General features: G+C 35.9%; 2 protein-coding genes across 3 annotated transcripts; both read left to right on the top strand.

Moving 5' to 3' along the window:
- The first annotated feature begins 2,508 nt into the window (after positions 1–2,508).
- Positions 2,509–5,685, top strand: LOC103514827 (homeobox protein six1b-like). Of its 2 annotated transcripts, none has more exons than XM_026827686.1 (2): positions 2,509–2,754; positions 5,063–5,685. In XM_026827686.1, the coding sequence occupies exons 1-2, from the start codon at positions 2,707–2,709 to the stop codon at positions 5,666–5,668; spliced, it is 654 nt and encodes a 217-aa protein (XP_026683487.1). In that variant the 5' UTR covers positions 2,509–2,706; the 3' UTR covers positions 5,669–5,685. The 2 variants fall into 2 exon arrangements, with proteins under 2 accessions (XP_026683487.1, XP_026683488.1); XM_026827687.1 differs by having other exon boundaries at positions 2,509–2,833; positions 5,142–5,685.
- A 14,456-nt stretch (positions 5,686–20,141) lies between these two features.
- LOC103514826 (homeobox protein six1b-like) lies at positions 20,142–22,152 on the top strand. The gene is made up of 2 exons (XM_026827688.1): positions 20,142–20,389; positions 21,019–22,152. The coding sequence occupies exon 2, from the start codon at positions 21,218–21,220 to the stop codon at positions 21,869–21,871; it is 654 nt and encodes a 217-aa protein (XP_026683489.1). The 5' UTR covers positions 20,142–20,389; positions 21,019–21,217; the 3' UTR covers positions 21,872–22,152.
- The last annotated feature ends 4,426 nt before the right edge of the window (positions 22,153–26,578 follow it).

Raw genomic sequence — 26,578 nt, 5'->3', positions numbered from 1 at the left:
ACCACTTATCCAGTTATCCCCTAACGGCTGTCAGGAGATAAGATTAGAGTTCCCAATAGACAGCAAATTACATTATTACGAATGTGTTCTGTGTTGGGTTTTACTATTCCTTCGCAAGTTGTTAAAGTTCTTGATGTTGATATTGAATAGTAATAATAAAAAATGGTAATTTTAAAAAGAGAGTAATTTTAGTTGATGATAATTTTGACAAATCAGTAATTTCAACGATACTGAAATCGAACTACTCGTATGCAGGTGATTTCAAACAATTTAGACAACATCAGCAAATGACGATTGACGATAACGTGATGTTCCAAAGTCAACGGATGACCGTCTACATATTTTTCGCATCGCTGGACGTTCAACCAGGCAATAATATTTAAACAGCTTCAAATTGAGTAATTTTTATTGATAAATAAATCATTTCAACAATATTGAAATCCAAATATGTAATTTCGAGAATTTCAACCCGTTTAGACAACAGCAAATGTGACGATGACTTGACTTTCCAAAGTCAAGGATTGACCGTCTACATATTTTTTGCATCGCTAAACATTTCCTCTTGGTAATGTGTGTGAATCCAACATTAGAAAATCCACTCATAATATCTGAAAACAACCTGCCTGACTGATGAATGCTGAGAGCCTATTCAATTTATTGCTCCTGTTTGGAAAATTCGATGAAAGCTACCTATTTGTATTCTCATGAAACAGAAGAAGAAAAAGAGACCTGTGGTGGGAAAATTTTACTCATCTAATGGACCTAATAAACAAATTTAATTTAAATGTAAATATGTCCTATTTGGAAAATTCGATGAAAGCTACCTATTTGTATTCTCATGAAACAGAAGAAGAAAAAGAGACCTGTGGTGGGAAAATTTTACCTACTCATCTAATGGACCTAATAAACAAATTTAATTTAAATGTAAACATTTAACTTTTTCAATAAAATCAAATTGAAAAGTTATGACATAAATATCCAGTTAGGAATATCTCTGCACTGAAAATTTGGAACAAAACTTATTGTATTGAAAACAATGCATGTATAAATTGAAACTGATTGAGGGGCGTTGTTTGATTGTTTTATGGTAAAGTTTTTTCAATCATCAAATTCATCATATTATTATTATTATTATTATTATTCGGAGCCAGGTCCCATATGTACGTTGATCGTATTTCTATTGCCTTATTTTCGTGGCCCTTTGAATTTTTCACGAATGTAGGTATTTGAAAATCTGAGCTGTTTTACCGACCTTTCCTCATCCTTTGAGGATAATTTCAGGCCTAAAACCCCCTAATAAATAGTCTATGAGATGATCTATGAGTATCTCAAAGACATTTCATTTTTGGCTACCAATACATAGAATTTAATGAACATTGAAGCAGAAAATGAGAAAAATTTCTGCAACAAAGGACCTTCTGTATACAATGTTGTAGATAAAGGCAATTGCCATTGTAGGATGTATAGGTACCTACCATTTCAACCACAGAAGCTACTTCCCCCCTAATAAAATAGTCTATTAGATGATCTATGAGTATCTCAAAGACATTTCATTTTTGGCTACCAATACATAGAATTTAATGAAGATTGAAGCAGAAAAAAAATTTCTGCAACAAAGGACCTTCTGTATACAATGTTGTAGATAAAGGCAATTGCCATTGTAGGATGTAGGTACCTACCATTTCAACCACAGAACAGAAGCTACCTACTTTTGTACTTTACACTTATTATCACAGGTACTCACAATATGTTATTCTCCAGAAATGTTGATTTTCATTTGTTTCCCCACAACGCAGGCGTCACAGGCGTGCAATGTTAAAAGGAGAGTTCAGATGGTTACAACCTACGAAGAAAAACCTCTCTTAGAGATAGGTAGGTTGGAATCAGGACAGGAAATTTTAGTGAGAACCAAACAATAGATGGTTTCACTATTTTTCCGCCACATCAGCAATTTTCTCCATCAGGTAAACTGATAACAATATTATTGTTAACAATTTAGCTTTAGGTGCCCCAACGGATCCCATCAAATTACATTGTCTCGATGAATAAAATACACGATATTTGGAGATTTGGTGATACGAACAGATAGATGGATGAAAATACAAAAGACTACTTCGCTCGATCAATAAAATGAGATCCCTACCTAATTTCCTAAATTTACCCAATAACAATAATCTACAAAATTTTGTCCTGGTGAATACCTACTAAATAGGCAGATTATTGGGTAGGTACCTAATGGACTTGCTTAGAAAATTAAATTGTAAATACACATTGTACCTACTTAGATACTTATTATGTACATCATAAATATTGTGTTGTGGGTGTTTATATAAGTTGTCATATGTCATTCTGTTTATCATAGGTCGTCACAAGTTACAAAGTAGGTAAATGAGTATGCAAACACATAAAAGTTAAGTCAACTACCTTAATTTTAGATACAGGAGGAGTATCAATTTTATAACAATTAAATGATAGCTAATTTTTCAATATTTTCATTTGCAGAAATCTTTTTTATTAATTCAATGAAAAATCCTATAACTAATCCCTTATGTATTTTACAAATGTGATCTCTATTACCATGGAATAATAGAACTTCATTAAATTTCATTATAATTTATCCGTATGACAATTTTACCGAAGAGTGCCACATGATGATAGATGTTGCGCGAGTGAGTTGAAATCCAATCAGGACAGAACTTGTCAACAATGCAGCACAATCACCCATCGAACCACCAAATCCTTGGCTCTGCCAACATCACGTCTAGTCCCAATACAAGCACATCCACAGCTAGCATTAGTCCTATCCTACCAAGCTTTGGCTTCACACAAGAGCATTTTTGATAAGGTAATATTTTTTGTCTACCGAAATGTAATATTTTTCAAAATGTAAAAAATATCTATGTATGATCCCAACATTCATGTTTACATTTTTTTTCCTTTTTGCATTATTAAATAAATACATTTTTCTTTTTAATTTTGAATCACACATTTCCCTATTGTCACCTGATGAATATTTCTGTCTGAAATAATAATAAAATTATTACTGATTTATTTATGAAAAAAGCATTTAGATAAGTCCGGTGAATATTATGTATGTACATAATCATGCTACCTAATTTCCTAAATTTACCCAATAACAATAATCTACAAAATTTTGTCCTGGTGAATACCTACTAAATAGGCAGATTATTGGGTACCTAATTGACTTGCTTAGAAAATTAAATTGTAAATACACATTGTACCTACTTAGATACTTATTATGTACATCATAAATATTGTGTTGTGGGTGTTTATGTAATATTTGTTGTAATAGTGGTTCTGTTTATCATAGGTCGTCACAAGTTACAAAGAAGGTAATTGAGTATGCAAACACATAAAAGTTAAGTCAACTAGTAATTTTAGAATTTTAGATACAGGAGGAGTATCAATTTTATAACAATTAAATGATAGCTAATTTTTCAATATTTTCATTTGCAGAAATCTTTTTATTAATTTAATGAAAAATCCTTATGACTAATCCGTTATGTATTTTACAAATGTGATCTCTATTACCATGGAATAATAGAACTTCATTTCTTAGACTAATAACTAATACATCACGGGGTCATTAATAATTAAAGTTAGGTTAGAGATTAAACCTATGCCATATTTTCCGATCTCACTGAGGATCACCAGCTATATAAACAAGACCAATAATAACCCCACAAGGTTATTAAAATAGTTTTAACATTACACCAGTTTCTGATGAAAGTTGTAATCGTTGACATTAGGCTGATGTATCGATGTTTATCATGGTTAGGCTTGCTTTTTAATTTTGAATCACACATTTCCCTATTGTCACCTGATGAATATTTCTGTCTGAAATAATAATAAAATTATTACTGATTTATTTACGAAAAAAGCACTTAGATAAGTCCGGTGAATATTCTTTGACTTTGGTCAGCACATCGTTTCTCACTTCTTCGTTTCTGAATTGAACCACCAATGAATTATTACCTGCTTGGTTATCCTTCGAAGGCTTCACTATTTTGTCCACTCTGAACTGGATGTTATCTACCTAATTTCCTAAATTTACCCAATAACAATAATCTACAAAATTTTGTCCTGGTGAATACCTACTAAATAGGCAGATTATTGGGTACCTAATTGACTTGCTTAGAAAATTAAATTGTAAATACACATTGTACCTACTTAGATACTTATATGTACCTACATCATAAATATTGTGTTGTGGGTGTTTATGTAATATTTGTTGTAATAGTGGTTCTGTTTATCATAGGTCGTCACAAGTTACAAAGAAGGTAATTGAGTATGCAAACACATAAAAGTTAAGTCAACTAGTAATTTTAGTTTGTGAGTCAGAGCGGTTTTTCTGTTGACTGATGAGAACGGATTTCGTGTTCCGTGTTTCAATGAAACGCGTCGTTCAACACGACAAACTCAATATCTAGGTCTCCGATTACGTGTATGTTTTTATCACAATGAAATAAAAAACTTCACCGGAGTCATAAATATAAACGCGGAGCTCCCAAAATAACTCTGCCACTTGACACACGGGCTGAACATTAGACGACAACGCGCTCTATAGATATTATAAGTAGGTACATAATTATGTCCACATTAGTCTAAAATAAAACTAAAGTTATATAAAATTGAAATAGGTACATACATAATATAGGTATTTCTCTCTTCATGTTAGGATGAGACTAGAAAAAAGGGCTTCATTTCAATTCAGTAAAAACTAAAAAATGAAAGAAATAGCTTTTTTGGTGTAATTGATGTGGAAATTAATATCCAAGTGTGGAAAAGTCCTGTGAAAACATACCAGTCTTCAAGTATTATTATTAACATTATTAAATATCGAGTGAGGAGAAAGTTTCCTTTGCCAAGGACAATATGGGATGGGGAAGAAACTAGTTACTGTTTTAAAGAAAAGTCAAGATCTGTGCTGAGAGACTGGTACACGCATAATCCTTATCCTAGTCCTAGAGAGAAAAGAGAACTTGCTGAAGCCACAGGACTTACAACGACACAAGTGTCCAACTGGTTCAGCTCTGCCAATATCACGTCTAGTCCCAATACAAGCACATCCACAGCTAGCATTAGTCCTATCCTACCAAGCTTTGGCTTCACACAAGAACAAGTGGCATGTGTGTGTGAAGTTTTACAACAAAGTGGCAACATTGAACGACTAGGAAGATTTCTATGGTCCCTGCCAGCCTGTGAGAAGCTTCACAAGAACGAAAGTGTTCTCAAAGCCAAAGCAATGGTAGCGTTCCACCGAGGCAACTTCAAAGACTTGTACAGAATCTTAGAATCGCACCAATTCTCACCCCACAATCATCCAAAGTTGCAAGCACTCTGGCTGAAAGCGCACTACGTTGAAGCTGAAAAGCTACGAGGAAGGCCCTTGGGCGCTGTAGGGAAATATCGAGTGAGGAGAAAGTTTCCTTTGCCAAGGACAATATGGGATGGGGAAGAAACTAGTTACTGTTTTAAAGAAAAGTCAAGATCCGTGCTGAGAGACTGGTACACGCATAATCCCTATCCTAGTCCTAGAGAGAAAAGAGAACTTGCTGAAGCCACAGGACTTACAACGACACAAGTGTCCAACTGGTTCAAGAATAGAAGACAGCGGGATAGAGCTGCAGAACAGAAAGATGGGTAAGTGTGCATTGAATATCTTTTGATATACATCGGGATAGAGCTGCAGAACAGAAAGATGGGTAAGTGTGCATTGAATATCTTTTGATATACATATGACAAGACTGACAACATACTGATTACTTTAGAAGTGTAACTAGGTAATTAAACTCTTGATAAGCAAGTAAAAATATTAGAAGCTCAAATCGTATTCTCCATTCTAGGTGTGAGCTAGACCGAATTCTCATTTCATCAGATCAGTTCATAGTTTCAGAGTGAATATTGGTGGAGACTCCAAAACTCAATACTAAATACTAATAGACCTTACACTACTATGTGCTAGAGTGCTGGGCTAAGAGACTCAATATTTGAGCAGTACCTACAAACTTACACTGTATGAATGCAAGCATTATCTGAAACAGCATTCCCAACTCTAGGTTTGAGCATATGGGACGCTACTCGGGTGGTAATTTTGCCATTATCCAGCGAGGTGTAATTTTGACACGACAAATCCTCACAAGGCATTGTGCTAAATGTCACCGTTCCAAGCCAGAATCATTAGTCTCTTCAGAGCTCGCAAACAATGCAGTGTCCAGTTTTTTTTCTCCATTTATTTCAGCAATGTGCGATGATGTCAGGTATTGTATGAGTTTTATCTGGTCCAGGATCAAGATCTACCTGGGCATGGGGTATAAGGACATGGAGATATAAAATATGTTACGACAAATTAGTGTCTAAATTGTTTTATTATGCCAGCCGGTTTGGTGCGCTATGAACTTCACACTGTTGCTCATCTTTGTTTTGTGTCCAGGTGGGAGCTTTGCTTAGGTGGCATGAAAGCTCAAAAAATACCACTACTCTTGGTCTTGTAGGTATTTTAGGTTGTATGAGAGCTCATTACCTACCACTTGTAGTGTTGTATGTAATTTACTTTTCGGTTTTTGGGGACATCGCGAAACAACCGTTCCATTGCCTCGAAAACTGATCGCCTCCATGTTTCTGTAGATCTATTCCCCGATGTTCATTTTCCGTTTGTCCTGTCTCTTAACATCTTTCTTCCTGCTAGATTCATCCAGCTCTTATTGTATACCTTCTTTATTCCTATACCTACTTAGTTGGGTGTTGGGTTGATGAAAAAACGAATCAGTTGAGAACGTTTGATTAATGTTGCTATATCATCTTTTCCGGACATCAGAACATATGTATACCTAGCAAATTAATATTATGACTGGTAATAATCGTGATAACTAGGTACAAACTTACAAGATGACATCAACTAATTACCCCCCATTGCCTACTTTTTTGGGGGCATCGCGAAACAACCGTTCCATTGCCTCGAAAACTGATCGCCTCCATGTTTCTGTAGATCTATTCCCCGATGTTCATTTTCCCTTTGTCCTGTCTCTTAACATCTATCTTCCTGCTAGATTCATCCAGCTCTTATTGTATACCTTCTTTATTCCTACCTACTTAGTTGGGTGTTGAGTTGATGAAAAAACGAATCAGTTGAGAACGTTTGATTAATGTTGCTATCATCTTTTCGGGACATCAGAACATACTCGTATGTATACCTACCAAATTAATATTATGACTGTTAAAAATCATGATAACTAGGTAGAAACTTACAAGCTGACATCAACTAATTACCCCCCATTGCCTACTTTTTAACACAATGAGCAAGTCTCAAACGATAAATTTGCAGAGCAGCATGGAACTTGGTTTTACAAATTTTGAAGTTGTTTTGAGTGTCCGAGAGCAAGAACTGAGGCAATTAAAAGTCCTTTTGGACCACATCACACATGACTCAGTATTAGACAATGTGGTACCTGTTTGAAATATTGGCAAAATACTGATCTTGTCTGCTATCAAGGCCATGGCAAATTGTCAAGATAATATGCATTTATGCAATGATTTCTTGATATAGGGGAAAAAAAAGGGTTTACAATATTTCACAGGAAATTCGTTTGGGTACCCATAGACATTTTTTATCAACACCAATGACAATGGGTGTATTACAGCAACCATGAATAATATTTAAACAGCTTCATCCTGGTAATATTATTCTACAAATACAATCACTTTTTATAACTCTAAAAATACTTAAGTACCTAACTTGGATGTTTTGTCAAACTCGCATTAAGATGGGCAAAAAATTATCTTTGTTTTGTGTCCAGGTGGGAGCTTTGCTTAGGTGGCATGAAAGCTCAAAAAATACCACTACTCTTGGTCTTGTAGGTATTTTAAGTGGGATGAGGGTGTTGTAGGTATTTTACTTTTCGGTTTTTGGGGGCATCGCGAAACAACCGATCTTGGTAACTTAAAAACAAGACAAGTTTTCCAACCTTGCCTATCTCAACCCGGTACATAACCACGACCTCAAGGTGCTATCGCCGCCGGTTTTGATAAAAAAAAAAAAAAAAAAAAAAAAAAGAAAAAAAAACGCCCACTCTTCCGAAAGGCATTCCGAAAATCTTCGGGCTAGTAACAAAACTAGAGTAATTCGAATTTCTATTTCGTAATTATAATTTTCCACATCATTGACACGTCTCATTTTATGTGCTCTTGTCGAAATAACTCATCGACAATTTTAAAATATTGACATGGGCCCAAAAAAATTATATGATGCCTCCGTATTATTTTTATTTGACTTTAAACCGACGAGATAGAGGTTAATATGTTATTGAAACTGAAACGAACACTGACGTATCCGAACCTCCCTTGATGAGGTACCTGATAGGTTGACATACTCGTGCTGTATTAGGCACTGGTATTGCAGTATAGGTTATACCCAACAACCAAGGGATGAATTATTAACACGTACCCTAAAAAGCTACACTAAAAAGCTGATTACACTAAAAAGCCGACGAGATAGAGGTTAATATGTTATTGAAACTGAAACGAACACTGACGTATCCGAACCTCCCTTGATGAGGTACCTGATAGGTTGATATATACTCGTGCTGTAGGCACTGGTATTGCTGTAGGTTATACCCAACAACCAAGGGATGAATTATTAACACGTAGGTACCCTAAAAAGCTACACTGGCTACTTGAAAATAATCGTATGCACTATGCAAGTATCTACTATTTACATTGGGCTTACACTGGAAAGAGTCATCATAGATTTGTTGGAAAAGCTAAAGCTTTTCAATCGCTTTTCAATCACCTTTCTGATTGGCCTATCCATCTGTCATCTAAGCACAGAGTTGAGTGGAGAGCATTGTCTGAACACTAAGAAGGGAACGGCACAAAATATCTAATCGTGTCACAGTGACGTACATAGGAGGTTAGATTATTAAGTTAATATCTGTCATGTTTTCTTCATCATAAGCTCGCTATAGGTACGTATACTCTGACAGATAAAACAGTTGTAGACTGTCTGATATTGTGTATAAGAGAACTGTCAGGTTTTTCACTCGTCCACAGTATCAGTTTGACTAAGTCTGATTATTTAGTGCAGTTTGTGTCCAGTGATAAAGTTCTGATAAAGTTCACTAGACCGACAGACAGACAATCTTAATCATCTAATTTAAATGCTGAAATCTTTGGATACTACAGTACCTACCTATTCGATAATTTAATGGATAAAACAGATTAAGTTTAGTTATACCGCAATCGCTGCAAAATCAAGAAATGTAGTTTTGGCATCTCCACTAGACCACTACCAATTTCATTATGAAACAATAAAAAGAATTTTGGCGTCTCCACTAATACTTAAATCATTTTCATCAAGATCTTCCTTATATTATATCCCAACATGGGGTTTTCTTTCAATTTTTCATTCCCTAACAATCATTTTGGAAAGGTTCATCATCAAACTTGTATTTTGCAATCATATCTCTCATTGTTGTGTGTTTAAAGACGTGTTCTTTATTAATCATTTTGGAAAGGTTCATCATCAAACTTGTATTTTGCAATCATATCTCTCATTGTTGTGTGTTTAAAGACGTGTTCTTTATTTATATTTAAAAAGAGCTAAAGAGAGACAGGAGAGAAATAAAAATGGTTGATCTAATAATTTCACCTCTTGTGGAAGAAAAAGCGAAGTAGGGTGAGTTGGGGTAATTCTGAGAAACCATCTTCAAAGGTTTCAAATGAAATGCCAATGAATTGTTGAAATACTCGAAAGTATATGTGGTCTTATTTGGTTTATTTTCTAAAGAAGCATAGGCCAGATATAAGTTTGGCCACCACATTAGCCCATTACCATGTGTAGGTATACGGTATACCTAAAGGTCTTCATAATTCAAACTTTCAAAGTAGGAGATCAAATGAAATGCCAATGAATTGTTGAAATACTCGAAAGTATATGTGGTCTTATTTGGTTTATTTTCTAAAGAAGCATAGGCCAGATAAAAGTTTGGCCACCACATTAGCCCATTACCATGTGTAGGTATACGGTGTACCTAAAGGTCTTCATAATTCAAACTTTCAAAGTAGGAGGGCTAGGAGGCTCAAAACTGCCCCAACCCACCCGAAATACAATTCATTCAATATAAATGGACTGTAATAATATTACAAGAGGCACTTTGCCCTAATGAATAGGAATAACGCGGAGGTTATCAAATAAATAGGGGAGAGAGGGGTAAGTGACTCAAGTGTAACGGAAAGGGTGGGGTAAAGTTTGAACACAGGAGATAAATATACCTCAATACCGTAGGGATAAAAAGGGGAGGGGAGAGATAGGGTTGAAAATGATAAAAATGTCTTCCAAACATCAGAACAAAACAATAAAATGTTTTTCTGTACAGACAGGGTGGTCTAGTATCCATAGCAGATGAGAAAATTAAGGTTGTAGTTCGTAATACAGGGTTCGTAAGTTAGATGCAACATTGAAGAGACCAGCAATAGACAGACCATAGGGAGGGCACTCTTGCAGATTTCTTCTAAGAATCATAAAAATTAGAGTAAAAGCAATGAAGGAAGGTATAAAAATGTCGATGTACCTATCTATTATTTGAAGCACTCTCATATTAAATATGTTGTTCTAAAGACATATAGGACTAAAATATGACTCTACACCTTCGAATAGGTACCTATCTATCATTTGATGCTCTCTCATAGGTATTTGGTAAACACCAACACAAACATAATGATAACATAAATGATAATGACACCTCCAATTCTGCAACACGACTCTGTAACTTTGTGAGTCAGAGCGGTTTTTCTGTTGACTGATGAGAACGGATTTCGTGTTCCGTATTTCAATGAAACGCGTCGTTCAACACGACAAACTCAATATCTAGGTCTCCGATTACGTGTATGTTTTTATCACAATGAAATAAAAAACTTCACCGGAGTCATAAATATAAACGCGGAGCTCCCAAAATAACTCTGACTCTTGACACACGGGCTGAACATTAGACGACAACGCGCTCTACTTATAGATATTATAAGTAGGTACATAATTATGTCCACATTAGTCTAAAATAAAACTAAAGTTATATAAAATTGAAATACATACATAATATAGGTATTTCTCTCTTCATGTTAGGATGAGACTGGAAAAAAGTGTTTCATTTCAGTTCAGTAAAAACTAAAAAATGAAAGAAATAGCTTTTTTTGGTGTAATTGATGTGGAAATTAATATCCAAGTGTGGAAAAGTCCTGTGAAAACATACCAGTCTTCAAGTATTATTATTATCATTATTATAGGTAGGTACATAATTTATTATTTTTGTTTTATTATTAGGTTCCACAAATCCACAAGCTTTCATTCCCATTTCTCTTCTGCCAACCTCAAGTTGAAATTTTCGAGGCAAAGAGAGACATCCAAAGAGACGACGAAAGAAGAGAACACTCAAAATAAAGACACGAATCGACATGTTGGAGTTGACATTGACAGTTGTTTTTACTTTCCTCTCTCGAATTCGAAACTCCAAAACACACATCGTCAGCTGAGAGTCGACCCGCGGAGAACATTTTCTCAGATGATTAAACTCTCGAAATAAACATGAGCCTGGATTTTATTACGACCACGTAACGTAATCTGAAACTTGGCACGGATCTTGTTGTGTTTTCGTAAATATAGACGCTCCATATTGCATTCGGGCTCGCGGGCAAGGAGACGTTCAAAGATGCTTCTCCACCGTGATGAAGAAAATTAGAAAGCAAAAGGGAGAGTAGAAAGTTATGGGAAAATTTGTCCAGTAGAACATGGCAAGAAGAAGATCTATTAGATGTTTCTTCACCGTGATGTTGAGAAAATTGGAAGGCAATACGGAGAGTAGAAAGCTATCCCGATATGATGCGGGAAACTTTGCCCTAGATCACATAGCAAGATAATCTTTTTCTTGATTTCTACTTCAGCCAGCCTAGGTAGCTTGAAGGGTAGCGCGTCTTCCTTGTAAGCGCTAGCTCGGGGCATATTTTATCCTAAACAAATAAGCTGATGAGTTTCTTCTATCCTGTCTTCCTTCTCTCTTTGCTTTCGGAATAACAAGACCTTAGCAGTTACATCCCCCCTATCAAACTCTATCGTCCACTTTTGAATCAGAATGAGATGGACCAATCCTAAAAGGCTGTTCAACCTTCAAACCAAACGTCAAAGGGTTGAAGTGTTTTTGAATGCAGAAATTAATGCACATCTACCAACTCGTATTTATGTAACTATCTTTTAGGTATTCATTCCGGAATCTTTTTCTCTAAAGTTCAAGACATTCTTTGGAAACTGTTCAGAATTTCCGAATCAGTAAATCAACATGAGGTAGGTCGTATGTAGGTACATCAAGAAAACGCCCGCCAGCCTAGTTAGCTTAGTTGGTAGTGCGTCTGCCTTGTAAGCGCTAGGCCGCGGGTTCGATTCCCGCCCGGGGCGGATTTCATCCTGATGGGATAATGTTCGTTCTCGGAACGGCTGGCTTTCTCCTATCCTGTCTTCCTTCTCTCCTCGATTTCGGGACGATAAGACCATAGCAGTTAAAGTTCCCTCTGTCAAACCTCTTAAAAAAAAAAAAAAAAAAAAAAAAAATCTCATTAGATGTTGAGGAATAACACTATGTGGCCATTTGAAGCAAAGATTCCACAGCCTGTACCTTTAGTGAACGCCATTATTGAAACCCTAGCCTTAGTATTGCTGTTAGATGAACTATTTTCCTGACATTTTCCACTGTCGCTCCTGGATTCGCCTCTGAAGTCATATGCATGTTGTTCTGTTCTTCAACATATCTCTCTGTTTTTCCCTAATGAAAATGTCTTTGTAAACATTGTGACAAGTCCCAACTTGTTTCGTAAATGTTTTTCATTTATCTTTCAGGAGATGCTTCTTGCAGAAATAATTTCAAATATTAAAATTTCATCTTGCTTTGTTTCTTCCAAGCAAGTTCGTGTTTTCAAGTTTTTTCGCCATGAGTAACTTCGAACTGAATGTTGAATTCCGAGAATTTCTTCGAGGGAGACTTTTAGTTATAAAATTGCAATTTAGTTACATCCGGTGAGGTGTTCAAATTTTGAAAGGCAAAATTTGAATCACCATCCATTTTCAGTTCGAAAGAACTAAATCCCCATTTTCATTTCTTGTTCTGTACCCCCCGTGAAATCCATTTCAAAATGAAGAAATCATCCGAAAACTTGAAACGGGTCATGATTTCTCGAATTGCATTGAGAAAAATTCCGTACACTTGCTAAAAAGTTTGAGTAAATGTTTTGACCCTCATATCTTTCAAGATTCGTATAAGCTTAACTCATCCCTTGGGGTAGTTGCCCCCACACCTAAGCCTCAGAGTGCATGGAGTTAAGCTAGCCAGTGGCCCTACATTTACCAATACCAAATCCATCTGTATACCAGTATAGGTATTAGGTACCCATATTCTCTTCAACTAATTCTACTCTCTGTTCCTATAAGAAAACAAGGAACACAGGTCTAAGTATAACATAAGCAAGGTTAGAGGCATCCATATACAGATAGGAAGATATGGGGGATAAAGCTTTTTGAATTTGAGGTTAAGATAGGAGGAGTAGGAGGTTGGAGCTGTGGTTCCGCTACTTGATGTAATTTGACACTTCTTCTTGCATCAGAAATAATAAAACAACAAGAACATTGAAGAACAAAAAAACTCTGAGGAAAAAACAAGTCTCTAGATGTGAGTGTAATAATACATACAGGGTGGAGTTTTGGTCATCTTTAAGTTATAATTCCGAAAACTTAACGTAAAGTGATATAAAGGTGTATCTTCTCTCCGAGCAATATTCCACTGGTCAGTTCTCTAAGCAATATTCCACTGGTCAGTTTCCTGAAAAGAAAAAAAAAAAACCTACACCTTTACATATGCTGGCTTAGACTATCATATCTTGCTGGATAGAGCACCAATTGGCTGATGCCACTTATAGCTCCTCTCACCTCTCACCTATATAAGTAAGTATAAACTCAACTTGAGCTTGAGGTAGGAGTTTCTTTAGAGAGCTCTGGCAATAAAGTGCGGTACTTAACTTATCTATGTCCAAAAAATTTAATCCATGGTTTTATAGTTTATACTCGTAGGTCTTGTCCCTCCAAAGCTCAGCTAGTTGTACTGCCATTGGGGTAGATGCTTGGAGGTTCAGAAAGCTTCATATTTTGATTATTTTGTAATTCTAAGATTCGAACCCTGTATTGATGGATTCAAGATACTGCTCTATGAATATAACAAAGAAATGCTGTGGTTCCGCTACTTGATGTAATTTGACACTTCTTCTTGCATCAGAAATAATAAAACAACAAGAACATTGAAGAACAAAAAAACTCTGAGGAAAAAACAAGTCTCTAGATGTGAGTGTAATAATACATACAGGGTGGAGTTGAAATTGAATAATTTTTGGTCATCTTTAAGTTATAATTCCGAAAACTTACCGTAAAGTGATATAAAGGTGTATCTTCTCTCCGAGCAATATTCCACTGGTCAGTTCTCTAAGCAATATTCCACTGGTCAGTTTCCTGAAAAGAAAAAAAAAACTACACCTTTACCTACATATGCTGGCTTAGAGCTTAGACTATCATATCTTGCTGGATAGAGCACCAATTGGCTGATGCCATTTATAGCTCCTCTCACCTATATAAGTAAGAGAGAGAGATCTGGCAATAATGTGCGGTACTTAACTTATCTATGTCCAAAAAATTTAATCCATGGTTTTATAGTTTATACTCGTAGGTCTTGTCCCTCCAAAGCTCAGCTAGTTGTACTGCCATTGGGGTAGATGCTTGGAGGTTCAGAAAGCTTCATATTTTGATTATTTTGTAATTCTAAGATTCGAACCCTGTATTGATGGATTCAAGATACTGCTCTATGAATATAACAAAGAAACCATGTAACAGAATAATATAAGCGTACGAATCTAATCTCCTTCAACCAGAGCAAAATCTCTTTATTTGAAATAAATACCTCGAGGCGATCAAAATGAGGTTTTTTTCTCTTCTCCACTTGAATGAATGAGTCGGACATTAAAAGTTGCTGCTTGTAATACAAGTACTTATTACATTAGCAGCTTATTAATGAATGACTTATTATAATAATTATAAGTCAGGAGGTTGTTCAGAAGTGATTTAAATATACCTCCATCGGTGTACAGGTCGTATATTAATATGTGATTTTGTTCTTCGACTTCGCCTTAGAGCTGATTTAAGAGGATTTATTTTATTGCACCCAGAGCGAGTTAATATTCACGGAGTCGATCGACGGCGATTTGGTCAGCACGAAAAGTCCGAGTTTATTAGGTTCCCATCATCCAATCATGTCACAGGTAAGTGCAAACTTAAGTAATTTCATATTTTATCTTTTTTTCCAACTTATTGTTTCATTACACATTTTCGTCATTAAATGGTTTCTTCAATAAGTACCCATAAAGGAAAAGATTTTGAAGAGCTCTATCCTCAAAACAATTTATTACACTTCTTTTTGGGAAATTCAGGGGCATCGAGGAAAATGAACCCCCCAAATTCGAAGAACTATGAAAAATAGAATTGTGTACCTATTAATATGATTAACTTATTGGTTTTTTGTTGATCTCCTCTTCTTTAATTTTGTTTTAACTGCTGATCATAATATGATGATATGATCCCGTTTTCACATTTTCTTCACAACCCTAGGCTTAAAATACGTCCTTTGTTTCAACTACTAACGAGCACTAGATGACTGCTTTTTGACGAAGCCGATTTTGCTTCCTCTCTATCTTGTTTGATGAATTCTATTTCTTCTTGCCGTAGAACACTTTTTGGGATGCTTTGATGGTCTTGTATTCCCTAGTAGCTTTTACCCTTTGTCTGCTCTGATAAAAAGGTCATTATGATCAAGTGTAGAAAACTTGATCATTTACGGCCCTTTTGTGTACTAACGAGCACTAGATGACTGCTTTTTGACGAAGCCGATTTTGCTTCCTCTCTATCTTGGTTTGATGAATTCTATTTCTTCTTGCCATAGAACACTTCTTGGGATGCTTTGATGGTCTTGTATTCCCTAGTAGCTTTTACCATCTGTCTGCTCTGATAAAAAGGTCATTATGATCAAGTTTTATCAAGTGTAGAAAACTTGATCATTAAATTTACGGTCCTTTTGTGTGCAGAACGCTCGTGCGCCAAGGCTTACCTTTAGAGATATTTCTTCTTTTTTAGCGATTCAGAATCAAACTGGTAGATATCTTCAAAAGAAGATAGATGATAACTTTTATGTGGCGTATGGTACAGGTGGGCCAATAAATGGTACGTTTTTTAGGTGGGCGAATAAATGGTACACTTGCCCTACCTCAATACCGTAGGGATAAAAAGGGGAGGGTAGAGATAGGGTTGAAAATGATAAAAATGTCTTCCAAACATCAGAACAAAACAATAAAATGTTTTTCTATACAGACAGGGTGGACTAGTATCCATAGCAGATGAGAAAATTAAGGTTGTAATTCGTAATACAGGGTTACCCCTATTCGAAAATTCTCACCAGTTAGATGCAACATTGAAGAGACCAGCAATAGACCATAGGGAGGGCACTCTTGCAGATTCCTTCTAAGAATCATAAAAATTAGAGTAAAAGCAATGAAGGAAGGTATAAAAATGTCGTTCTGAATAGGCAACCTAAGAGCCCGAAGGGAGAAAAGGATCAATTCATTTGATGAGATGTTAGGTCTGTTTCTCCAACAAGAGTCTACAATTTTGGACCATTTGTTGATATAGATTTGAGAGAAAACAATGATCAGTTGTAAAGTTATATGTTGTAAAGATGAGTTGTAAAGAGATCTATCAGTTGTAAAGATATACGTAAATATGATTCTACACCTAACACTAACATGTACCTATCTATTATTTGAAGCACTCTCATATTAAATATGTTGTTGTAAAGACATATATACCTACTTAAATATGACTCTACACCTTCGAATAGGTATCTATCATTTGATGCTCTCTCATAGGTATTTGGTAACCACCAACACATAATGATGACATAAATGACTCTCTCTCTCTCTCTCTCTCTCTCTCTCTCTCTCTCTCTCTCTCTCTCTCTCTCTCTCTCTCTCTCTCTGTTAGAAAATTATAATGTAGTTTAGTCGTCTCCAAGGGATTTCATCAAAGGAACCTAAGAGTTCGATTTAGGTACAAAGTTTTTAAAATTCTACATGATAGAAACGTTGTTCAGTCATCTCCACTGATTTCTTAGAAATTCCCTTTGGGATTCGTTCGATCCCCTTTCCATCTCCTCTCCCTATTCACACCACTTATCCAGTTATCCCCTAACGGCTGTCAGGAAATAAGATTAGAGTTCCCAATAGACAGCAAATTACCTTATTACGAATGTGTTCTGTGTTGGGTTTTACTACTTCCTTCGCAAGTTGTTAAAGTTCTTGATGTTGATATTGAATAGTAGTAATAATAAAAAATGGTAATTTTAAAAAGAGTAATTTTAGTTGATGATGATAATTTTGACAAATCAGTAATTTCAACGATACTGAAATCAAACTACTCGTATGCAGGTGATTTCAAACAATTTAGACAACATCAGCAAATGACGATAACGTGATGTTCGAAAGTCAACGGATGACCGTCTACATATTTTTCGCATCGCTGGACGTTGCTTAATTTTAGCTTAATTTTGGTAATGTGTGTGAATCCAACATTAGAAAACCCACTCATGGCTGAAGATCTGAAAACAAACTGCCTGACTGATGAATGCTGAGAGCCTATTCAATTTATTGCTCCTATTGAAAACCCATCCGTTGGGCAGGGGACACGAGGCGTTTGATTTATGTCCAAGAATTTCAACGGACCCGGTGTGTTACCAAGATAATACCAAAGATCAAGGTGACGAACCCGGTGTGTTACCTGGATAATTAATTACTATTCCGGATAACAAGGTGATGTTGTAAAGGAGGAAAATGGGTTTATAGGTCATTCGATATTTGGTTCTGGATCGGTTTACGTGGTCCCTGACAGAAATTCAATCGTAATGTGTTTTCAAAGCATTCTAATATCGTCCCCAATGGATATATATAGTAATTGTAGTATAATCACATGAACATATTGAAAAAAAAAATTAAATCTTCATTCAACGAGAGTCCTTTATGCCTACAAACATCGATCTTTTTGGCTGGAATTTCAAAACTTCATGTGGAAATATAAACGGCTCCTTGTGGCTAGACTGCAATGAAACTGAGGACACACACTTAAGGGCACCCTTAAGATGTGCAATGCAACACAGCACCTGAGATTAATATTCTGCACACGAATATTCTCAAAGAAGACACAATTTTAATCGTTTTTAAATAAAACCTACTTAACTCCTAAGCTACTGGCTAACATCTTCAATTGTACGTCTGTCAGAGAATTATTCTAATACCTTTTAAATAAAACCTACTTAACTCCTAAGCTACTGGCTAACATCTTCAATTGTACGTCTGTCAGAGAATTATTCTAATACCTTAGGTGTAGGTATGGAAGGAATTATGACAGACTAATACCTTAGGTGTATGGAAGGAATTATGACAGAAAAATAAGAACCATTCATTTGACATTCTGTTGATGAAGCTTATCACATTGCTTCTCTGGTATGGACGCTTAAAATTAGTCGATTGAATAGTTTCTGAACACAAACTATCCTTCTTCTTTGAGGGCCTTTGAGTGCGAATGTTGGTGATCGTCATGGCTATGCGTATCTTGTTGGTGGCACTGCGGAACAGCTCTGCTGATGACATGTCGAACCAGCGTCTCATTATGACAGAAAAATAAGAACCATTCATTTGACATTCTGTTGATGAAGCTTATCACATTGCTCCTCTGGTATGGGCACTTAAAATTAGTCGATTGAATAGTTTCTGAACACAAAGACACAAACTATTCTTCTTCTTTGAGGGCCTTTAAGTGCGAATGTTGGTGATCGTCATGGCTATGCGTATAGGTATCTTGTTGGTGGCACTGCCGAACCAGCGTCTCAGGTTGGCGAGCCAAGATATTTTTCTTCTATAGGCACAAAATATGAAAGAGGAAAACCATGTCAAGTATCAACTACCAGCTAAATTAGGGGAAATATCAGGGGAGACGAAGAGGAAAGTCTTCTCTTGACTAAAGTTATCTCAACTTCCTAAGATCTGAATGTTGGTGATCGTCATGGCTATGCGTATCTTGTTGGTGGCACTGCGGAACAGCTCTGCTGATGACATGTCGAACCAGCGTCTCAGGTTGGCGAGTCAAGATATTCTTCTTCTATAGGCACAAAATATGAAAGAGGAAAACCATGTCAAGTACCAACTACCAGCTAAATTAGGGGAAATATTAGGCGAGACGAAGAGGCAGGAAAGTCTTCACTGTAAATATGTATACCCATCTAGGCTCAAGGACATAGCAATCAGTAATACAAGCATAATATTTCAAGCATACACTAGACAACAATGGAAGCTATCAAAAACATTAAACGTTCGAAGTAAAAACAACAGAAACGGAAACACAATATAGCTACAAGAACATGAAAAATTATAAGCGAACAAACATCAACACACCAAGAACAAATGGGTATAAATTAATTTTATTATTATAATTTTGTACACCATTTTTTCCACTCATAGATCCTTAAAGAAGTACTCAATATTAAGTAATTAAAACTGACCTAACACTGGATAAGAAAACAGTAGGTGAGCATATCAGAACACTATTAGAACTAATTGTTTTAATAGGTGCAATATAATTAAAGGCAGGTAAAACTATAATAAACTCAGCAATTAAAAAAATAATAATCCATTATTTCTCTGTACTGTGCAAGATAAAAAATAGTAAAGAATTATGTATGTAATAAAGGAGTAAAGAACCTTATGAAAATATCCATATCGATGATAGTATAGTAGAGCTTAATACCTACAACCACACATATCTGAACAGCAAAGATCCGCCTCTAATCCAACTGTATCCACCTCTTTTTACATCGAACCCACCAATCTATTCAAACAAAATATCATTTTATGGGAGGGCATTAGTTGTTTTTATTATAACTTGAGGGGGTATGGTTACTTTCTGCTTGGGATAAGCAAGAATTTATGGAGTGAGAGAGAAAAGAGAGAGAGAAAGAAGCTTCCTTCAGCTCCCCAAAAAACATGAGATAACCACAAGCCCCAACAGAGTAAATAAGAATATCGTTTTCAGTGTTTCTGTGTATACAGTTTTGTGTTTGAAGTAATTCAATACGTTCTTTGTGAATATTATTTTCAAACCTGATAATAATATGTGTAATTTTATATCAAAAAATTAAATAATACCTAAGTAATTATTTTCACCCCTTTTCCCTAAAAGTTCATTTTTGATAAGGTAATATTTTTTGTCTACCGAAATGTAATATTTTTCAAAATGTAAAAAATATCTATGTATGATCCCAACATTCATTTTACATTTTTTTTTCTTTTTGCATTAAAATAAATACATTTTTCTTTTTAATTTTGAATCACACATTTCCCTATTGTCACCTGATGAATATTTCTGTCTGAAATAATAATAAAATTATTACTGATTTATTTACGAAAAAAGCACTTAGATAAGTCCGGTGAATATTATGTATGTACATAATCATGCTACCTAATTTCCTAAATTTACCCAATAACAATAATCTACAAAATTTTGTCCTGGTGAATACCTACTAAATAGGCAGATTATTGGGTACCTAATTGACTTGCTTAGAAAATTAAATTGTAAATACACATTGTACCTACTTAGATACTTATTATGTACATCATAAATATTGTGTTGTGGGTGTTTATGTAATATTTGTTGTAATAGTGGTTCTGTTTATCATAGGTCGTCACAAGTTACAAAGAAGGTAATTGAGTATGCAAACACATAAAAGTTAAGTCAACTAGTAATTTTAGAATTTTAGATACAGGAGGAGTATCAATTTTATAACAATTAAATGATAGCTAATTTTTCAATATTTTCATTTGCAGAAATCTTTTTATTAATTTAATGAAAAATCCTTATGACTAATCCGTTATGTATTTTACAAATGTGATCTCTATTACCATGGAATAATAGAACTTCATTTCATTATAATTTATCCGTATGACAATTTTACCGAAGAGTGCCACATGATGATAGATGTTGCGCGAGTGAGTTGAAATCCAATCAGGACAGAACTTGTCAACAATGCAGCACAATCACCCATCGAACCACCAAATCCTTGGCTCTGCCAATATCACGTCTAGTCCCAATACAAGCACATCCACAGCTAGCATTAGTCCTATCCTACCAAGCTTTGGCTTCACACAAGAACAAGTGGCATGTGTGTGTGAAGTTTTACAACAAAGTGGCAACATTGAACGACTAGGAAGATTTCTATGGTCCCTGCCAGCCTGTGAGAAGCTTCACAAGAACGAAAGTGTTCTCAAAGCCAAAGCAATGGTAGCGTTCCACCGAGGCAACTTCAAAGACTTGTACAGAATCCTAGAATCGCACCAATTCTCACCCCACAATCATCCAAAGTTGCAAGCACTCTGGCTGAAAGCGCACTACGTTGAAGCTGAAAAGCTACGAGGAAGGCCCTTGGGCGCTGTAGGGAAATATCGAGTGAGGAGAAAGTTTCCTTTGCCAAGGACAATATGGGATGGGGAAGAAACTAGTTACTGTTTTAAAGAAAAGTCAAGATCCGTGCTGAGAGACTGGTACACGCATAATCCCTATCCTAGTCCTAGAGAGAAAAGAGAACTTGCTGAAGCCACAGGACTTACAACGACACAAGTGTCCAACTGGTTCAAGAATAGAAGACAGCGGGATAGAGCTGCAGAACAGAAAGATGGGTAAGTGTGCATTGAATATCTTTTGATATACATATGACAAGACTGACAACATACTGATTACTTTAGAAGTGTAACTAGGTAATTAAACTCTTGATAAGCAAGTAAAAATATTAGAAGCTCAAATCGTATTCTCCATTCTAGGTGTGAGCTAGACCGAATTCTCATTTCATCAGATCAGTTCATAGTTTCAGAGTGAATATTGGTGGAGGCTCCAAAACTCAATGCTAATAGACCTTACACTACTATGTGCTAGAGTGCTAGGCTAAGGGACTCAATATTTGAGCAGTACCTACAAACTTACACTGTAGACTGTATGAATGCATATCTGAAACAGCATTCCCAACTCTAGGTTTGAGCATATGGGACGCTATACTCGGGTGGTAATTTTGCCATTATCCAGCGAGGTGTAATTTTGACTCGACAAATCCTCACAAGGCATTGTGCTAAATGTCACCGTTCCAAGCCAGAATCATTAGTCTCCTCGGAGCTCGCAAACAATGCAGTGTCCAGTTTTTTTTTCTCCATTTATTTCAGCAATGTGCGATGATGTCAGGTATTGTGAGAGTTTTATCTGGTCCAGGATCAAGATCTACCTGGGCATGGGGTATAAGGACATGGAGATATAAAATATGTTACGACAAATTAGTGTCTAAATTGTTTTATTATGCCAGCCGATCTGGTGCGCTATGAACTTCACACTGTTGCTCATCTTTGTTTTGTCTCCAGGTGGGAGCTTTGCTTAGGTGGCATGAAAGCTCAAAAAATACCACTACTCTTGGTCTTGTAGGTATTTTAGGTTGTATGAGAGCTCATTACGACATTACCTGCCACTTGTAGTGTTGTATGTAATTTACTTTTTGATGGCTTTTGGGGGCATCGCGAAACAACCGTTCCATTGCCTCGACAACTAATCGTCTCCATCATTCTGTCGATGTATTCCTCAAGGTTCATTTCCGTTTTGTGCTGCCTCTGTGATATCTTTTTATGTGCTAAATTCATCCAGCTCTTCTAGTACCTACCTTCTTAATAAATACCTTTTGCTGGGTTGATGAAAAAAGGACTCAGTTGAAAACGTTTGATTAATGTTGCCATCATCTTTTCCGGACATCAGAACATATGTTAATATTATGACTGGTAATAATCGTGATAACTAGGTATAAAACTCACAAGATCATCAACTAATTACCCCCCATTGCCTACTTTTTAACACAATGAGCAAGTCTGAAACTATAAATTTGCATAGCAGCATGGAACTTGGTTTTACAAAATTTGAACTTGTTTTGAGTGTCCGAGAGCAAGAACTGAGGCGATTAAAAGTCCTTTTGGACCACACCACACATGACTCAGTATTAGACAATGTGGTACCTGTTTGAAATATTGGCAAAATACTGATCTGCTCTGCTATCAAGGCCATGGCAAATTGTCAGAATAATATGCATTTATGCAATGATTTCTTGATATAGGAAAAAAAGGGTTTACAATATTTCACAGGAACTCCGTTTAGGTACCCGTAGACATTTTTTATCAACACCAATGACAATGTGTGTAATATAGCAACCATGAATAATATTTAAACTGCTTCATCCACAAATACAATCACTTTTTATAACTCTAAATACTTATAAGTACCTAACTTGGATGTTTTGTCAAACTCGCATTAAGATGGGCAAAAAATCAAAGACCGTTTTAAAACTTGTTGACGATAAATTTAATTAAAACTGTAAGAAAATCAGCGTGGTGTAAAAACTTTACAAACGCTTAATTTGCTCGCCAAAATGCTAAGTAGTCTCTTTTGGAAAAAATTCGCATAAAAAACGTGATTTTAAATTCTAAATATTATTGTGCTGATATGACTTCGGGTTGTTCCCTCTTAACACGGTCTTCAACATAGGGAGGTTAGATTATTAAGTTAATATCTGTCATGTTTTCTTCATCATAAGCTCGCTATAGGTACGTATACTCTGACAGATAAAACAGTTGTGGACATGTGGACTGTTTGATATTGTGTGTAAGAGAACTGTCAGGGCTGTCAGGTTTTTCACTCGTCCACAGTATCAGTTTGACTGATTATTTAGTGCAGTTTGTGTCTAGTGATAAAGTTCACTAGATCGACAGACAGACAATCTTAATCATCTAATTTAAATGCTGAAATCTTTGGATACTACAGTACCTATTCGATAATTCGATGGATAAAACAGATTAAGTAAAGTTATACCTACCTCAATTTATTGCTGCAAAATCAGGAAATGGAGTTTTGGCATCTCCACTAGAGTCTGAACACTAAGAAGGGAACGGCACAAAATATCTAATCGTGTCACAGTGACGTACATACTTAGGGCTTTAATAGCCAGTGGCCCTAGCTTAACTCATCCCTTGGGGTAGTGCCCCCACACCTTAGCTTAACTCATCCCTTGGGGTAGTGCCCCCACACCTTAGCCTCAGAGTGCATGGAGTTAAGCTAGCCAGTGGCCCTACATTTACCAATACCAAATCCATCTGTATACCAGTGTAGGTATTAGGTACCCACATTCTCTTCAACCAATTCTACTCTCTGTTCCTAATATAAGAAAACAAGGAACACAGTTCTAAGTATAACATAAGCAAGGTTAGAGGCATCCATATACAGCTAGGAAGATATGGGGGATAAAGCTTTTTGAATTTGAGGTTAAGATAGGAGGAGTAGGAGGTTGGAGCTGTGGTTCCGCTACTTGATGTAATTTGACACTTCTTCTTGCATCAGAAATAATAAAACAACAAGAACATTGAAGAACAAAAAAACTGAGAGGAAAAAACAAGTCTCTAGATGTGAGTGTAATAATACATACAGGGTGGAGTTGAAATTGAATATTTTTTGGTCATCTTTAAGTTATAATTCCGAAAACTTACCGTGAAGTGATATAAAGGTGTATCTTCTCTCCGAGCAATATTCCACTGGTCAGTTCTCCAAGCAATATTCCACTGGTCAGTTTCCTGAAAAGAAAAAAAACCTACACCTTTACATATGCTGGCTTAGACTATCATATCTTGCTGGATAGAGCACCAATTGGCTGATGCCACTTATAGCTCCTCTCACCTCTCACCTATACATAAGTATAAGTAAGTAAACTCAACTTGAGCTTGAGCCGTGAGGTAGGAGTTTCTTTAGAGAGCTCTGGCAATAATGTGCGGTACTTAACTTATCTATGTCCAAAAAATTTAATCCATGGTTTTATAGTTTATACTCGTAGGTCTTGTCCCTCCAAAGCTCAGCTAGTTGTACTGCCATTGGGGTAGATGCTTGGAGGTTCAGAAAGCTTCATATTTTGATTATTTTGTAATTCTAAGATTCGAACCCTGTATTGATGGATTCAAGATACTGCTCTATGAATATAACAAAGAAACCATGTAACAGAATAATATAAGCGTACGAATCTAATCTCCTTCAACCAGAGCAAAATCTCTTTATTTGAAATAAATACCTCGAGGCGATCAAAATGAGGTTTTTTTCTCTTCTCCACTTGAATGAATGAGTCGGACATTAAAAGTTGCTGCTTGTAATACAAGTACTTATTACATTAGCAGCTTATTAATGAATGACTTATTATAATAATTATAAGTCAGGAGGTTGTTCAGAAGTGATTTAAATATACCTCCATCGGTGTACAGGTCGTATATTAATATGTGATTTTGTTCTTCGACTTCGCCTTAGAGCTGGAGCTGATTTAAGAGGATTTATTTTATTGCACCCAGAGCGAGTTAATATTCATATGACTGCACGGTGTACATCATTCGACTAATTAGCGTTGCAAATTTGTGGCTTAAAATACGTCCTTTGTTTCAACTACTAACGAGCACTAGATGACTGCTTTTTGACGAAGCCGATTTTGCTTCCTCTCTATCTTGTTTGATGAATTCTATTTCTTCTTGCCGTAGAACACTTTTTGGGATGCTTTGATGGTCTTGTATTCCCTAGTAGCTTTTACCCTTTGTCTGCTCTGATAAAAAGGTCATTATGATCAAGTGTAGAAAACTTGATCATTTACGGCCCTTTTGTGTGCAGAACGCTCGTGCGCCAAGGCTTACCTTTAGAGATATATCTTCTTTTTTAGCGATTCAGAATCAAACTGGTAGATATCTTCAAAAGAAGATAGATGATAACTTGGACAAAATGTATCTTCAAAACTTCATTGTTGACAAAAGTCAAAGGCTTAAAGAGCCTATTATATCCAACAAGGCTTACCTTTAGAGATATATCTTCTTTTTTAGCGATTCAGAATCAAACTGGTAGATATCTTCAAAAGAAGATAGATGATAACTTAGACAAAATATATCTTCAAAACTTCATTGTTGACAAAAGTCAAAGGCTTAAAGAGCCTATTATATTCACGATAAAAAGAGACCAACACATGGCAAAATATTTTAACTGTTTTGAATAATAAGTGATTGTTGGGACCTCCTGGAGTCAGGAAGAAGATAGATGATAACTTGGACAAAATGTATCTTCAAAACTTCATTGTTGACAAAAGTCAAAGGCTTAAAGAGCCTATTATATCCACGATAAAAAGAGACCAACACATGGCAAAATATTTTAACTGTTTTGAATAATAAGTGATTGTTGGGACCTCCTGGAGTCAGCATAACAATGAACAAGATCTTACCCATGAGGGTTGAGGGTTTCAAAGATGTTAAGGATGCTGAAATGAAAGGGGTTTACAATGTCAACAGAAAATAT

The sequence above is a fragment of the Diaphorina citri genome, unplaced genomic scaffold (assembly GCF_000475195.1).
Source record: "Diaphorina citri unplaced genomic scaffold, Diaci psyllid genome assembly version 1.1 scaffold1229, whole genome shotgun sequence".
In the NCBI taxonomy this organism is placed as follows: domain Eukaryota; kingdom Metazoa; phylum Arthropoda; class Insecta; order Hemiptera; family Psyllidae; genus Diaphorina; species Diaphorina citri.
Note: the sequence above shows the minus strand (reverse complement) of the source record. Positions and strands in the feature narration are given on the sequence as shown.